Source organism: Paroedura picta, chromosome 5 (assembly GCF_049243985.1).
Source record: "Paroedura picta isolate Pp20150507F chromosome 5, Ppicta_v3.0, whole genome shotgun sequence".
In the NCBI taxonomy this organism is placed as follows: domain Eukaryota; kingdom Metazoa; phylum Chordata; class Lepidosauria; order Squamata; family Gekkonidae; genus Paroedura; species Paroedura picta.
This window is the reverse complement of record NC_135373.1, coordinates 41,511,584-41,528,154: the sequence shown is the minus strand read 5'-3', so window position 1 is coordinate 41,528,154 and position 16,571 is coordinate 41,511,584. Positions and strand designations below refer to the sequence as shown.

The window sequence follows — 16,571 nt, the reverse complement described above, 5'->3', positions numbered from 1 at the left end:
TACAAGTGATTCAGATGAATTGATTTGGTCCGAATCTTCTTCTCCTTGCACATGTCTACTGCTGACTTACGGCAGTCACCTAGGGCAGGGGTAGTCAAACTGCGGCCCTCCAGATGTCCATGGACTACAATTCCCAGAAGCCCCTGCCAGCGAATGCTGGCAGGGGCTTCTGGGAATTGTAGTCCATGGACATCTGGAGGGCTGCAGTTTGACTACCCCTGCCCTAGGGTTTCAGTGTAAGAGACAAACAGCAGTGGTTTGCCATTGCCTGCCTCTGCATAGCAACCCTCATCTTCTTTGGTGGTCTCCCATTCAAGCACTAACCAGGGCTGACCCTGCTTAGCTTCTGAGATCTGATTAGGCTAGCCTGGGCCGTCCTAACATTACTGTGGTGCAGATGACCCATAAGAAGGACATGCTGCCTTTGTGTCTGATTTTCTGTCACCAGAGAAAACAAGGAAGAATTCCCTCTAGGGATGCAGGAAAACAGTGCAAGAAGGCATGTTAAAAATAGGTGTGTATTGAAAGCGACATGTCAGTCAACTAACGTTATTTTGCATCTTATACGGGCCGGGCGAAAGTTCATTTTGGCTCCTAGTTTTGAATTGGTGGCTTGTCTGAAAATTATAAATGATCTGACTAAGCAGGACAACTCAGGAATCGTCTGATAAAAATTCACCCAATGTTTGACACTGTTTTGATGTATTATTTATTTATGCATTTGTACTGCCCATTTTCCTATGCATTCCTATGCTTGTTATCGGTACCCTGAATATATTGTTTATAATTGTATGTATGTCACGTTTTCGTATTGTGGATTCCGGTGGTGTTTTTAATTTGTTGCTTACAACACCCACATATGTAATAGACCTTGTTGTGGTTTTGTTTATCACTTGCCATCTTCCTTTGGGGGCCAGACCCACACATTCCTCATTGCATGCATCTGAACACATCGCTACTAGCCTTGTTTGTGAAGATTGCTTTATTTGAGCTGTAAATGTCACCTTTCATTGGTTGGCTTTGAATTGTTCCTCTTTTGCCATCAAAATCAATGTGTGTCAGAGACAATACATTGTACATTTCTTTTCCCACTCGCATCATGTTTACACTTTAACAAACCATAGATGGTGGCTGAATCTCTCCTTCCTTGCTTTTGACAAATAAATTAGCATGGATAAATAAGTTATTTTAAAAGTAACGTGACAGGAGCAAGCTGCATTCTGGATTTCTTAACGTAAATGTTTTTTTTCCCATGTTTACCATGTCATAAAAGACAAAATACCGTTTCGTGTTTACATACATACAATTACGTTGCTGTGCATTAAATAAAAAGATTATAATTTGTCTTTGGGAGTAGGGGAAGGTACTTTATAGTAACAGCCCAATCCTAGGATTTAGGTTCCATTGCATTCAAGGGGTTTACTCCCAAGTAAGTGTGGTCACATCCCTGGGAGGAGTGCAGTGGGATTTTGGAGCAAGCACAGGATTATATTACAACCCTATTTAGAAATTGATGATGATGTTATCCATTCAGATGTGTTCGACCCTCAGTGATTCTATAGAAAAGTTTTCGCCATTCGTTTCTGTCAATGACTGCCTCTATTAGTTGGTTCATGGTCTTCCCTGTATCGGCTTTGTTCCAGCGGATCCTTTGGCATGAGTGTGCATGTGGGGAATAACCCCTTTACTAACCCCCTCCCCCCTTTTTTTGCTATCAAGTTCCAGCCAACTTATGGAGACCCCCCATAGGGTTATCAAGGCAAGAGAGGAACAGAGGTGGTTTGTCACTTCCTGCCTCTACATAGCTACCCTGGCCTTCATCGGTGATCTCCCATCCAAGTACTAATCAGTAAAGTTTAAAAAACCTGCATGAAAGGAACCTAGAGGAACCTCAGGGAAACAAAACATTTGGCACTTCACTTATGCAGAAAACAAAATTTGGGGGGGACCCATCTAACCTTGGTTAATACATGCACACGGTTTGGTTCAGGAGTCGTTACACATGTGCCTCAACACAAATCCAGTATTGCAGCAGGTAAAGACCAGCAGCACGGATTTGTGCATCAGTAAAGCATCTTTTGGCCAGACTCAGTGCCTGGGTGGAGCTCAATGCCCCAGTCTAAATTACATATTGCGGAGAGACGCTTTGGTATCCCTGGCCTACATGATCCCGGTAACCCACACCTGAAAAAATGTATGTCATGACATCATCTGGTTAAGTTCACTTACCCCCTGCTCTTTTTTGCTCATACAGTGCCCCTCACAAGTTAAGGGGAGTGATCTAGGGATGTGCACTGGGGGGGGGGGGATTCAGTACTTTTTGATTTTGAGTTTTCCTAATTCGGTAAAACTTGAATCAACTGAATCACTGATTCGGTATATTCAAGCCTCTCCATGGATAAGCTGTTTGGTGGCCCCCGGAGGCATTTAAAGAGACCTCGGGATCAGCTGTTTTGTGGGGTCTTTCTCAACCAGCTGAATCAAGCCTGAACCACTGCGGGATTCTCTGATCCAGGCCATTAGAACTTATGGGGATTGTGACTCTGCTCAGATAAGCCTGAAAAGTCCTCGAATCAACTTTGAGTACTTTCAGCCTTATTCAAGCAGAATTGCCCATCCCTAGTGATGACATCACCCATCCATCTCCCCTAAGTGGCCATTTTTGCGGTTGGCAATAATTTTCTCCAGATCTAAATGTGTCTAGTGACCTTGTTTTGAAGGTGTGCACGTCCTTTTCCTTTCTCCTGCTTGTTTCTGTGATCGGCGTTCTGATGCAGACTTCTCCTGGAACAGGTTTCTGGTGCCAGGTGTACAGCATCTTTCCAAGTTCCAATATAAACAAGGTCAAAGGAGGAAGCAGGGGCGAGTGACAGGCCTTCGACTGCCAGATTAGAGCTGGAGGATGGAGGTGATGCTTATCCACCAGGGGTAGTCAAACTGCGGCCCTCCAGATGTCCATGGACTACAATTCCCAGGAGCCCCTGCCAGCATTCTCTTTATCTCTCTTCTGGTTGGCTCCTGTAGACTGTTGGCTGGTTATATAAGGCCCCTCCACCTCTGTGAAGTCCTCATTGAGCCCCAGCTGACCCACAGCACTATGATTGGCCTCACGATAAAGCCGATCAATAAACAGTTCAGGTTCTAAAGCAGGGGTAGTCAAACTGCGGCCCTCCAGATGTCCATGGACTACAATTCCCAGGAGCCCCCTGCCAGCATTCGCTGGCCGCAGTTTGACTACCCCTGTTCTAAAGAGTAGAACAGGGAGAAAGGGGGGGCACTCCAGGGACAACAAGGCTGTATTTGAAACTGTATAAGCATACAGTTCTAAAAATCTCAGGGCAAGTTGCTGTTTGTTTAGCTCACATGGTTGAATTTCTCTTGGAATTTCTGGAGAATTCGGAGCTTTGGCAAAGGGAGGGGAGGGAACCCCCTAACACTTCTCAGTCTAAACAAACTCTCCGGATGACCTTGAGGCGGCAAATGCATATAATAAGCGATCGCTCAAACCGCATTAAGCCCGACTGCCTGGGAATACAAGTACATTAGATTATGCCAAGACTGAATTATGGGAGAGGCTAATCCCATTACGCATTTCCCTCTCGGCACAAAGTAGTAACCAGACACAGTCTTTATTTGAAGATAGATGGACAGATGGATGCATTAGATGCTGAAACAAAGTGCTCTGCATGCCAGGGAGAGACAGCAAGAAAGAGATTTCCTGCCTGCAAGAGATTAACAGGAAACCCTTCCATTTGGGGGGAACCTGTGCCAGCCACATTTGCTCTGAGACTCATGGGAATGCAATTTGGCTAAATGAAGTGGTTCTGTAACTTGGAGGCTTCAAGGGAAAGACCCCCTTTGAACAGGGAACGTTTTAATCAAGCATACCAAAACTCTGGGATTATTACAGGACTGGACATTTTCCTTTCCTGAATTGCAGGTTCATCTCTTTGAGTTCACCACAAGCACAGGGTTCTTCGGGTGTATTTACCCAACAACATTCCCTTCTATCAGGGGGTTCTTGGGAATTCCAGAGGGTCGGCAACAAAATAGCTTTTACACCTTGCCAAACCTTAGTTGCCAAGATGTCCCCCCCCCCCATGAATATTGAGTGTATTTCATTCTTCTACCCTTTAAGAAAGGGAAATTGTCAAGGAAAAAAAAAGAGAAGGGCCGTAAAACACAAGATAGTTTTGCTTTAAACATTAATGCATTTTTGTAGAACAAGAAGCTCCCTGGGAATCCAGATGTTTTCTGTAAATTGCTTATGCAAAATAATTGCTTGAGTATATCAAAATCCGCAGTTCCTTTGGAACAGGAGGAATTTGGGTGGCTCACTTCGTGTTGCAGCTGTGTTTGCCCTGGTTGTGCCAAGGGGGCAACTGGAATTCCCACATAATGGTCATGTTTTCTTTTAACGTATTGGCCTGTGTATTAATCAGATCTCCAGGTGTATCTGCATAAAATATAATCTTCATGTAAAGATTAGAGCCTTTTTCATGTGGCAAAGAGACCTGGGTTTTTACATCATCATCATCATCATCATCATCATCATCATTATTATTATTATTATTATTATTGACAAATCTTTCCCTGCTTAGCTTTTGAGATCTGATGAGATCAGGCCAGCCTGAGCCATTCAGGTCAGGGCATCCAGGTCCCACTGTGACATGCTTGAAATATTCGAGTCCACCGTGCACATCACAGTGCATTTCAGGCTCTTTGTCAAGAAAATCTAAAATGACTTGGCTAAATGTTTCCAAAATAAAAAGCCCTCATCAGCTTAGCTCCTGCAGCACTCAAAGGCTACAGTTTGATCTGTGCCACTAATCAAAAGTGGGTCTGTTTTCCTGGTTCTCTGTAGCACGTTAAAAAAGCAGTGCAGAGGTATGGGTATAGGTCCCCACTGCTCCTTCCATGACTTCTGCTTCCCAAAACAGACTCCTTGTATGCTTTTTACTTGCACATTTGAATTTGGGTTTCTATCCATTTGACCCTAATCAGTGGTTTCAGGTGCTGATGCTTAGGGGAGCAATACCCCTGGAATGTTTTTAATCAAGTGATTGTATTGCTATCTAGGGAGTTTAGGTAGCACAACTGGCTGTTTTCTTCTTCATCTTCTCAGCTACTCAATGACATAGTGACCTGCTCAAGGTTAAGATTGCCCTGTGATCTGGTGGCTGTAGCTTTGTCTAGAGAGTCTGAGATTTTCACCCCATGCCTATCGGGGCTTACCTGGCCTGAATTGCCATTGTTTTGCTTTTCTTTTAATGACGTCAACAGCCTTTAGAGCAGGGGTAGTCAAACTGCGGCCCTCCAGATGTCCATGGACTACAATTCCCAGGAGCCCCTGCCAGCAAAAGCTGGCAGGGGCTCCTGGGAATTGTAGTCCATGGACATCTGGAGGGCCACAGTTTGACTGCCCCTGCTTTAGAGAGAGGAAGCTGTCTGTGTTCACAGAATCCTCGGGCCATGTTTTGCCCAGATAGTTCATGAGCAAGATGGTTCCCATCTTTGATTGTTTTAGCTAATGAGTGAAGTCACATGTTTGTGCATTCTGGCTCTCTCCGAAGAGCTCTTCTGTTATCTGAGCAGAATCCGTGAGCAACGTGTGGCACAAGCAAGCGATCACATCAGAAAGTGTTTCTTCAGTTCCTTTCAATAGTCATTGCCAAGACGCCGAGCAGCTAGTAGACAAAGCAAATGTTGAGGTGCTCGCTTTGCATAATTAGCAAATGATTTGGATAATGCACAAAGTGAGCTGCCTCAATTTGGGGAACTGGAATAAGGCTACCTGACTTTGTCGTACGGCAAACCTGCAATGATTCATCACATCCGTATCTTCTTGGCGTTATCGCAGCAATCTAACCATAATTTGAAAATGGATTCTCCTGTGTAGACAAGACAATCCGTCTTTGAATTCTCCCTGCAGGCAATAATCGTTTTATTATCATTTTTATGGTCACTATTATTACCTTCCTTTTCTTCACAGTGAGGACCGAAAGCCACTTATGACATCATTCTCCTTTATTTTATCCCGACAAAAATAACTCTTTGAGGAGGTAGGGTAGGCTACAAGAAGCAAGCCCAAAATCACCCAGTCAACTTCCATGGCAGGATGGGGATTTAAGCCTGGGTCTTAGTTCCTAGTGCAGTACTCTATGCCCTATACCAGTGGTCCCCAACCCCCGGTCCTGGGACCGGGACCGGTCCGTGAATCAGTCGGTACCGGGCCGCGGCTCTTTCTCGTCCTCCTCCCTGGCTGCTGCCTTGGGGGCTGCCCTGCCACTCTGCCACCAGCTCACCTTTGGTGTTCTCCAGCGGCCGCCATGGCTGGGGCTCCCCCTCAGCGTGGCACTGTGCAGCTGCTGCTAGCAGCGCCCCCCAGTGGGAGGTGAGAAGTCAGAGGCGCAGACAGGAAAGCAAGTGGAGCAGGGGCTCAGGCAGCAGCGGCAGCATCCCTCAGCAAAAGACTACCCCCCCCCCCCAGGGCCTCAGTAAAATTGTCAAGCGTTGACCAATCCCCGGTGATAAAAAGGTTGGGGACCACTCCCCTATACTACACCACAAGATCCAGCAAGATCACAAATGTAGTCTTATTTGCAACTAAGAAATGGTCCCAAGATGTTCATAAGCAGATCTCAAGGGGCAAAGTTTCCTATTTTATTTGCTCTCAGCTATATGGTTACTGGGGGACTGTCTTTTTTAATAATTCTGAAAAGTTATTCCATTTCTACAAACAAGAATTATATTAAAAAATTAGATGTGTGTTACAAAATAAGTAACCAAAAGCATACTTCTATGTAGGAATAACCTTACAAAAGTCCCTTAATTTCAATGATTCTCCACAATTGTTTTGATTGAAGAAATTAAGAAGAACTTAATAAGCAATCATTAACAGCCACGGTCTTCATTTCCAGTTCATCTTAATTTCTTCAATTGTACAATTTGGAATAATTGTTTGGGATCGTTAAAAAAAATACAGAAATGGTTATGTAATACTATAGGGTTTTTGTTTTGTTTTTTTACTATTGTGTACATTGGATTCCAGATATTCTGGTTTCCTTTTTTGATACAAGCAATCTGGCCAGTCACTGGATCAGGACTGTACCTTTAGGTGTGGGAACACAGAGGGTCTTTGTTCTCTGATTACAGTGACCGCTTTGGGCCCTAGACTGTCTATTGACCGCATTCTGCCTGCCTGTTGTATTACTCATCAGAACCAATGTTCACATTATTACTTCCTTGACTGTAGTTCTGTTTGTTCTGTTAATAAACCTCACAACCAAATGAGTTTTAATGTAGTAGTATTGTTGCAAACATTCTTAGACTACTAATACAAGAGAGTGTTGTTGGCTTGTATCTGCTTTTTGGGTGTAATGTCAACACACCAGATCTGAGTTGACGTATGGATAGAGTTGGTTTGCCTGAACTGTGCCGGAGCAGCTGGAAATGTTGACAGCAACGAGATTCAGTGGTCCTGTGACTACAGAATGCAGGTTCCAAACAGCCCAGAAATTATCTCTGGTGATATCTCGGGTTATACCCGAGATATAGCAAGAAATCATAAAAAATGCTATTTAGGGTTTGATTTTGCAATCTTTGTTTATTAATATTATATTTATATACCACCCTCCCTTAAGGCTCATACTGTATTTTTAAGAAGATGAGTGTAGTTTGCATGAACCATTATTTTTCTCAACCTTAAGAGGGAGATGAATTAAAACAGATGGGACACAACGTGTAGGATCTGTGCTGGCTTCCAAGACCAAGGCATTGTTTGTGGGACAGATGTGCCCAAAGCTTGTCAGCTTGTTCTTTAAGAAATTCTGGTACTTGGGAAAGAGCTGGGGCAAATCCAGAGGAGGAACCACAGAAACAGCGGTGAGACTCATCTTCACTGCTTCTGCCACAACATCACCATGCTGGTTTTCTGCCCCCTTCCCCCCTGCCTCTCCTGCCTCAATGGAGACAGGACATGGAGAGGCTAATTGTAAAGAAACCATACATGTGCACTTTCCAACCTCACCTGCAGCACCATGGGGGAAAACGTGTATGGCCAAGCTAACAACTGGAATTGTTGTTGTTAATTATGAATTCACACTGGGAGATTTTATCTCCCCCCCCCCCCCGAAAAAAAGGTTTTCTGCTTTACTCTGAAAAATTTAGTGGTCAAGTCAAATTATTTGCTCAGAGTCTGTCTCCTGTATCCCAGGAAGTTAACCGGGTCAGTGGTAACCCAGTTGGTCCTTTACATTTCTAGCACTCCTCATTTGGGTACTTTTCCCTGGAACTCCTCCCAGTCCCTCAACTTTGACTTTGGTCAAAATTTCAATACCAGCCCCGAGTAATTATTATTATTCCTGTGTTTTGTTTTTCTTGACAGTTTAACAGGTACATCTGTCCCTGATTTGATTGTCAGCACCCAACATCAGATGTGGCTTCTTTTCCAGACCGACAGTGTCAGGAATTTACTGGGCTTCAAAGCAACCTATGAAGGTAATACGGGCTATTTATTCATGGATACATCCATGCATGCGTGCATGCTCTTTTATTTGCAACAGTTTTATGGAGGCACGAAGAACTGTGAACATGGCACAGAAGGGTAGTTAGCATACAGGGGTGTGTCTCTTTTCTCTTCTTAGTTTCAGGTAGGTAGTCATGTTAGCTTGAGATGGCAGACCAAAAAAATCCAGTAGCACATTAGAGCCTATAACTTTCTCAGTCAAGTCAGGAAAAGACAAGCATGGGAGGAAACGTTGAATGCAGTAGGAAAAGAGCTGGACCCAGCATGAGAGGAATCGACTCAACTGAGGTAGCCATGGCCTTCAGTTGACAAGACTTGAGCAAGGCTGATAACCATAGGACATTTGGGAGGTTATTCATCCATAGGGATGGAATAGTGTGTTGGTCTCTGAAATGCTACTGGACTTGGGTTTATGTTCTGTCTTTTCTTAATGGTCCAGAGTACTTAGGAGCACAGATCCATGTTCTTCAACCTTTCTACCTTCTGAAAAAATATGTTATCATTTATCTATGAGAGGGAGGGAGTTTTATTGGGTCTCACAGCTTCCCTGCATAGAGTGGTGATGTGCTCTGGAAACACCCAAAGCCCCTCTGTGGCTGTCCCTTGAAGATTACTATGGTCAGCATTGCACAGACTGCCTGAAGGGGACCCAGAGTCTATCCCTTCTGATCTGGTCACCAACAGCCTTTGAGTAGTTTGTGACAGAGCCCTTTGGAACCCATTTGATAAGAAGGTTGGATCTGTGTTATGCATAGAAAGAGGAGCAAGTTTTCTAGCACGCATATGTACATGGGGGATTGGGTTCAACCGCATCAGTATGTGCCTTAACATAATGGAAATTCAAGCAGAACAGTTAGCAAGGGATTGTTAATATTATTATTAATAATAATCACAGAATCATAGTGTTGGAAGGGGCCGTACAGGCCATCTAGTCCAACCCCTGCTCAACGCAGGATCAGCCCTAAGCATCCTAAAGCATCCAAGAAAAGTGTGTATCCAACCTTTGCTTGAAGACTGCCGGTGAGGGGAGCTCACCACCTCCTTAGGCAGCCTATTCCAATTGTACTGTAATAATAGTACAATTTCTATACAGCCCTCCCGGAATCTTCTCCCTCTCCCCACTTTTGCAGCACAAACCAACATTTTTAGAATATCTTTCCTACAATATTAAGGGCATATCCTTCATGTGGTTTTTTAAAAAAATATTTGAGTCCTCTGTTCCATTGCTTTTCGCTCTGCATATCGATGCTGAAGAGTTAGACAAACTAGACTCAGAGTCATTCTGCCTGTCTAGCTGTTTTATTTATATCTTTCCCCAGGGCATGGTTCTCCCTTTCTCCAATCTTAAAGCTGTAAGGTATTCCAACTTGTGGTATCAGCCGCTGCCAGCAGCGGCCTGTCGTGACTCACTCATGCAGTAGCTCCATGTCTATCTGGAGTAATCTTCCCTGCAAGATGCACAGTCACCTTGTAAGTTGCCCTACTTTCCAAGGGCCAATTACACCGAAGAGACTGTCAGTTTGTTTTTATATGGAAAGTTTACTGCTGTAGCCATTGTTACTTGTGGCACAACTGGTAGCTACCTGGTACTGAGTCAGATCCCTAATTGTCTGTCCTGGCAGCAACTTGCAGTGGTCTTAGGAAGGAAAAGGATCGTTCATGACCTCCTTTCCTGTGAGACTTCACTGGACATGATGGGGGCTTAACTGGGCCCTTCTGCTGCTCCATCTACCAAGCTGTGCCCCTCCCCTAATTTTGTGGCACGCACATGCATTTATTTTGTCCTGTTTGTCATGTCTAATGAAACAGGCTTTGTGAGATTTTTTTATGCAATTTTACTTTTCCCGCTCCTTACAGCCTTTGCTTCACTCACCCCTTGGACCTGTTAACCAATGTCAGTCACTGATAATGTGCTCAAAGGAGTGCTTTCCAGGGATATGGGCAGGCCGCTTTGTGCCTGCCACAATGTGCAGTTTGACTCTTCGCTGCCCATCGTGCAAGGGTATAGTCACTCAGTCATTCATGCATTTGTGAACTGGCCCTAAGACTTAGGCAAAACCCCAAATCTGAAGAGAGCAGCTTCACTGAAAACATAAACAAGTGTCTCAATGTTTGCTCTGTGTGAGGTTGTGTTTCTTAGAAAGATGCAGCCACCAGATGACCAGCAAATAGCAGGCTGGCTATGGGGAATGGGGATTCATCATCAGGTGATCAGAAAGGGACCCTTTTTTTTGTCAATTGGAAGGAATGGGACTCACAAATACCCGAGTTCATGTGAACTGGCAGGCTAGCAAGAGTTGCTGTGGGTTTATTTATCAAGGCTGCAAATGGCCGATTTATTTGGAATCCTTATCTCTGTACGTTTTGTTTGTTTGTTTAAGACCATATAAATGACACCCAGAGCTGCCTCCTCAGGTCTCTTTGTGGGGACCAATATTTGTGTGTGAATTAGCACCACAGTCATTTTTCATGAGGTTCAATTTGTTTGCTGCAAAGCTGGTGTTTCAGTGGGTGTAGACAGATTTGTGAAAACCTGTCTGCCACCCTTCCATATATCTGCCGTGCCTATTTCCAGCCGTTTCGATCTGTAGTTGTCTCTGTAACCCCTCCCCTGTGGACCTCCATTGCTTGATCCTAGCCAATTGGGGATCATGGAGTACACAGGAGGCCATCACAGAATCATGGAACCTCTCAGAGGAGGCTATGGCTGAAATCCCTCTGATTGCCTTCACACTGAATGGGGGAGAAAAGAAGGGGTGTATTCCCAGTGGCAGAGCAAATGGGTTAACATGTCCACCTTTGCCGTGAAGCATTGCCAGACCTGTGGCCCACTAGAGTTTGCAGGAAGAATTCTGTCCTGATCTGGCTCTACTTGGTGCATAGTTAGTTAGAGCATAGTAGTCTTGGGGAACTACATTTGGATCGAGATGAATCCAGGTTTAACTATGTATCCCCCAGTGAATCCCTCATGGCATTCTGTTCCAGCTAGTTAACAGCATGTGAATGGGTTGGGACCAGGGAGTTTCAGCCCGATTATCCCAGCCATTTGCATGCATTTGCTCTTCCCCTTGACATCTGTCTTCTGCAAATGCCCTCCCCCTTCTTTCGTTGTCAAGTCATAGCTGTTTTTGGCCGCCCGGTAGGGTTTTCAAGGCAAGGGACATTCATACAGGGGTCTGCCATTACCTACCTCTGCACAGGAACATTAGATTTCCTTGGTGGTCTCACATCCAAATATTAACCAAGGCCACCGCCTGTGTAACGTCCAAAATCTGATGAGATCAGCCTGGTCCGGATGAGCCAGGCAGGCATGTGAAAAGTTATTGAAATTGGGAGAGGGGACAGTTTATGGGAGCAGGGCTGCCAAGAACCATCTGGAGTTGAGAGCCTGTCTTCACACTACCCATTCCAGGCCAAGCATAATATAAAAGGAAATCACATAACGCCTATATCTCCAGGGCATGTGGGATGACCCCCCCCCCCTGTGGTGTTCCCCACATCTTGGCTTCCCCATACCTGGAAGACTTCCTGTTGCCCTAACCCTAAATGGAGCAAGAAGGAAAGGACATGTTCCCAGGGCCTTTATAGGAGGGGAAATGACTCATCCCAAATCATTCATCCTCCTTTTTGACTTGGCACTAGCATGCATGGCGAAACATGGAATACATCTTGCAGTTTTCCGGGAGTCCTCCCTTGGGGGCAGCTTCTCACCAACTGAGCCAGCTGTAGGAGAGAAGAGGGTAAGGGGGAGCCATTCTACCGCACAAGAGATCAGAGCCGGAGCGTAAAACGAGGAACGTTTAAAGAAAGATGGCAATTAAGGGGCTGCCAGGTAGAAGAGGAAATTATGTGCCGCATACTCACAGATTTCAGTTGCAGCTTTACGGCCAGCTTGTCTGAAGGAAATCACAGCTAATGGAGCTGTGTAAAGTTAAGGTGGAAGGAGAGAGGAGAGGAGGAGATTGGCTTATATAGTGTGTTTTAAATAGCTATATATCCTGGAGACTTTATTCCGTCTTGGAGCATAATGAAATGCTCGAGTGCCAGAGTGGAAAATGAAATTGCTAGTCTGGGTCCTGATATTAAGGTAGGAAAGACTCAAATGCTTGCACAGGTCCAAGCTGGCAGGGAGAGGGATACTGCCCACTAGCATCTGGAGGATAAAAAGTTAGAGGCTTGGCTCACCCACCCACCCATCTTTAATCCACTTAGGTTAGCCTTCATAGTGCTGGGTGGATGTGAAGTCCTGCTGATTCCACCCCAGTATTCCTTTGACCTGAGACCTTGGCATAATTTTAAATGCAAACTGCTTTGAACAGTACGGAAAAGTGGGGTAGAAATGTAGTAAATCTGGAATATCTCAGCAGAAATTTCCGAAGGCAGCAAGACACCTTCATGGTTTCCATAGGGATGTAGGGTGGTTAGCTAGAAAAATCATTGTTCCTCCTTACAACTTTATGTCCGCTATTGAGATTCATCTAATTTTGCCAGTTCACTCATCCTCATCCTACTGTAAGAGAAATGTTTATTCTTGTCTTTCTGATGGATCAAGTTTCTGTGTAGGCTTTAAACTGTTTCAACTGTTTGGGGGCCTAAGTAGACTTAAGAGAGCCAGGGTGGTGTAGCAGTTAAGAGCTGCAGCTTCTAATCTGAAGAACCGGGTTTGATTCCCAACTCCTCCACTTGTAGACAGCTGGGCACATGACCTTGGGCTACTCACTGTCCTGTTAGAGCTGTTCTCTCAGAGCAATTATGTCAGTGCTCTCGTAGCTTCACCTACCTCACAGGGTGTCTGTTGTGGGGAGAGGAAAGGGAAGGTGTTTGTAAGCTGCTTTGAGACTCCTTTGGGTAGTGAATAGCTGGATACAAAAACAGTTCTTCTAATGGAGGGTGTATAGATCTCTAAGAACCATCTCCCTCAAGAGGAAGTGTGTGCAGTGAGTAAAGTATTGAACTAGGATCTGGGAGACCCAGGTTCAAGTCCTCATTCTGCCATGGAAGCAAGCTGGGTGATCTTGGGCCAGTCACCAATCTCTAAACGTAACCTATCACATTGGGTTGTTGTGAAGGTCAAGCGGAAGAGGAGAGAATGATGTAAGCCCACTGGTTTATTTTCAAGATAAATAAATATGCTGTTAAATAGGCCCATGCTAAAATGTGGGACTGTGAGCTCCAGGAGGGCTACGATACTTGCACAAAGTGCTCTGCACATTCTAAAGCAGAAGAAGCAGAAGAAGCAGAAGAAGTAGTAGTAGTAGTAGTAGTAGTAGTAGTAGTAGTAGTATGCCACGTTTCTCTACCTGAAGGAGTCTCAGTGGCTTACATTCACCTTCCCTGAGAGAGCCCTGATATTACTGCTTGGCCAGAACAGCTTTAACAGTGCTGTGGCGAGCCCAAGGTCGCCCATCTGGTTGCATGTGGGGGAGCACGGAATCAAACCCGGCTTGCCGCATTCTTAACCACTACACCAAGCTGGCTCTCTCCACCAAGTTGGCTCTCTCTTATAACCTGCCTTTCTTGCAGCGACTCAAGGAGTACACCATGTTCAGCCTGGGCACTATAAATAGCATAAATGAACAGTGCTACAACTAATAAGCCAAGTAAGGTTCTGGAAATAATAGAATTTTTGAAACAGAGCTGTCCTCTGAACAAAGCATAAATATTTAAATGACTGTAGAAACACAGTGCGTTTTCCTAGGCCAATCTGTTTACAATGACAGTGATACTTCCTACACACAAATGTCCTCCTGAATGATTCTGTTTTACATCATTTGTTAAACACCAGGAACACGGGAGTCTTCTCAGGCCATTCCCCACGGTGGGTCACTACAGAGAAATACCGTTGGGGGAAAGTATTATGGTAGAAACTCGCGTTGCTTCCCCACAAACATGCTTCCGTCCACATTTGGCCTCAGTTCTTCCATCCTGTAACTCAGGGGTAGTCAACCTGTGGTCCTCCAGATGTTCATGGACTCCAATTCCCATGAGCCCCTGCCAGCATTTGCTGGCAGGGGCTCATGGGAATTGTAGACCATGGACATCTGGAGGGCCACAGGTTGACTACCTCTGCTGTAACTGGATATGGCAGGTTTGTTAACTGTTTTGCCATGGGTTATCCTCGTCATATCAGGAGCAAGGGTATCCTGTAAGTTGCCAATGACCTTTGCCTCAGGCAAAATTTCAAAAGGAATTTGCATGCCTTTTTTTCATTTGAAGCATATGTCCGCTTTTAAAGGAAGCAAACATTATGGCAAGACGGGCATAATTCTTTTCACCAATCCCTAGTTAGGTGGGTAGGTATCATGTCTTTCTGAATCTCCTTGATGGTGACCTCTCAGTAGCTTTTGAATGTACCCAAATGCCTACTGCCAATCTCCTGGAGGTGGGCGGAAGAAAGGAAAACTTGTTGATGGGAACTTGGGGGGGGGGGAGGCGTCTGCCAGCTTGACTCCCCCTTCCTTAATCCATTAAAATCGGCCCTCTCGGCTGGACTTCATTACAGTTGCCGAGTTTCTTATTTAATCCCCTAATTAAAGTCTTTAGTGGGGCTGAATTTTCATATTGAAATGTAATTGGATAAATAATAGATTTGAAGACGCTGGCCTCTAAGGAAAGGTTGGCTCGGTGTGTGTGTGTGTGTTAACATCTCCCTCTTCCCACATTCTTCTACCCTGTGGTGAGGTAAAGCCAAAAAATTGCCTAAGCTGAATTGTCTTGAATTGTGAGTTTCTGTTGACTGACGGCATCCTAAAAGCATACATCCATTCACCAAACAGTGAAAGGGAATGTCTTTGTTTGGTTTTGATCATCCAGTACATATCCCTTCAAAGACCTAAGGCACCATGCTAGGCGAGCAGTCCCATGTTTCACCTGCCATCAATCTCTATAATGGTGCTGTAACCTGAATGGTTAGAGCAGAAATTCCCATTAAAAAAAAAAAAAACCTGCAGGCGTCTTTGGAATGTTGAGGCAGGTTACTTGGCCCCACTATAAAATGGCTGCCACAGGAGGCCAGCCCAACCATAAAATGGTGGACACAGGAGGAGGGACTAGGCACACATATATATACAAGAGGAACAAGAAGCCCAAGAGGAAGGATAAAGCATGTAGAGACCACCAAAGGGAGGAAAGGGTGATCCACTGCTCTACTTCTTCCTAACCTTCACCACCTCTCAGCTGATCTATACCTCCTATTTCCTGGACCCTACTTCAGTGAACAATGGAGAGGATCTAAGTGAAAAATATGTGTATGAAGACAGTCAGTCACTGGTTCTGCCTTCACAATGGTCCGGCCTACTTTTCTGAAGAACACAGTGGCCACTTGGAGAACTGCCTTTAGGCACCGTGGCACACACAGGTGCCATACTGAGAAACCCTGAATTGGAGATCATTCCAAAATCTCCCCATGAGATCTGTGATTCAGGATCTCCCCCTCAGTCTACCCCTTTCTCCACTTCGACCGGTTGACCCTCCTTATGTCAGCTTTTTGCAATGCATGTAAGAGGGAGCTCTTTCACCAGGTCTACGGTATAGAAGGAATATCTGGAACCCTTGAACATCTTGGGTGATGATGGTTGACATAGCCCTCTGCCACCTGGTGGCAGGCGTTCCATTATGGGGAAGGATTGTTTTTCTGCCATGTTGTTTTTTTGGGGGGTTTCTGTTTTGGTTTTAATGGGGTTTTATTGTTATGGGTTTTTATATGCTGAAACTCGCCACGAGCCGGCGTGCCAAGAAACATAATTCTTCTTCATCATCATCATCAACCTGTGCCTCCACTCCTCACTACCAGTTGATCTCACAGGTTAATTCTCATTACGGCAGATTCACCTCTGCTTCATAAGGCTGTAGACTCAGGGCCCCTCTCATCTTACTCTCCACCAGCTGTACCACAAACACATCTTGCTTCTTTGGGAACGCTGACATCCCTATGATAATTCTCCCCCAGGTTTTCCCTTGGCTCTCTTCTTGGCTGTTGGCCTTTACTAGACACCCTTCTTTCTTTCATTGGTTTTTGTGTTAGTTAACTATTTCCTCTTCTTAT

The 16,571-nt window shown here is 44.9% G+C and overlaps 1 protein-coding gene across 2 annotated transcripts in view; it reads left to right on the top strand.

The window, feature by feature from the left end:
- CSMD2 (CUB and Sushi multiple domains 2) overlaps positions 1 to 16,571 on the top strand; it is a 644,506-nt gene that overhangs the window by 380,531 nt on the left and 247,404 nt on the right. For both annotated transcript variants that reach the window (XM_077337490.1, XM_077337489.1), the window contains one exon: positions 8,387 to 8,499. In XM_077337490.1, coding sequence (XP_077193605.1) covers positions 8,387 to 8,499 — 113 coding nt within the window. The remainder of the gene's footprint in view (positions 1 to 8,386; positions 8,500 to 16,571) is intronic.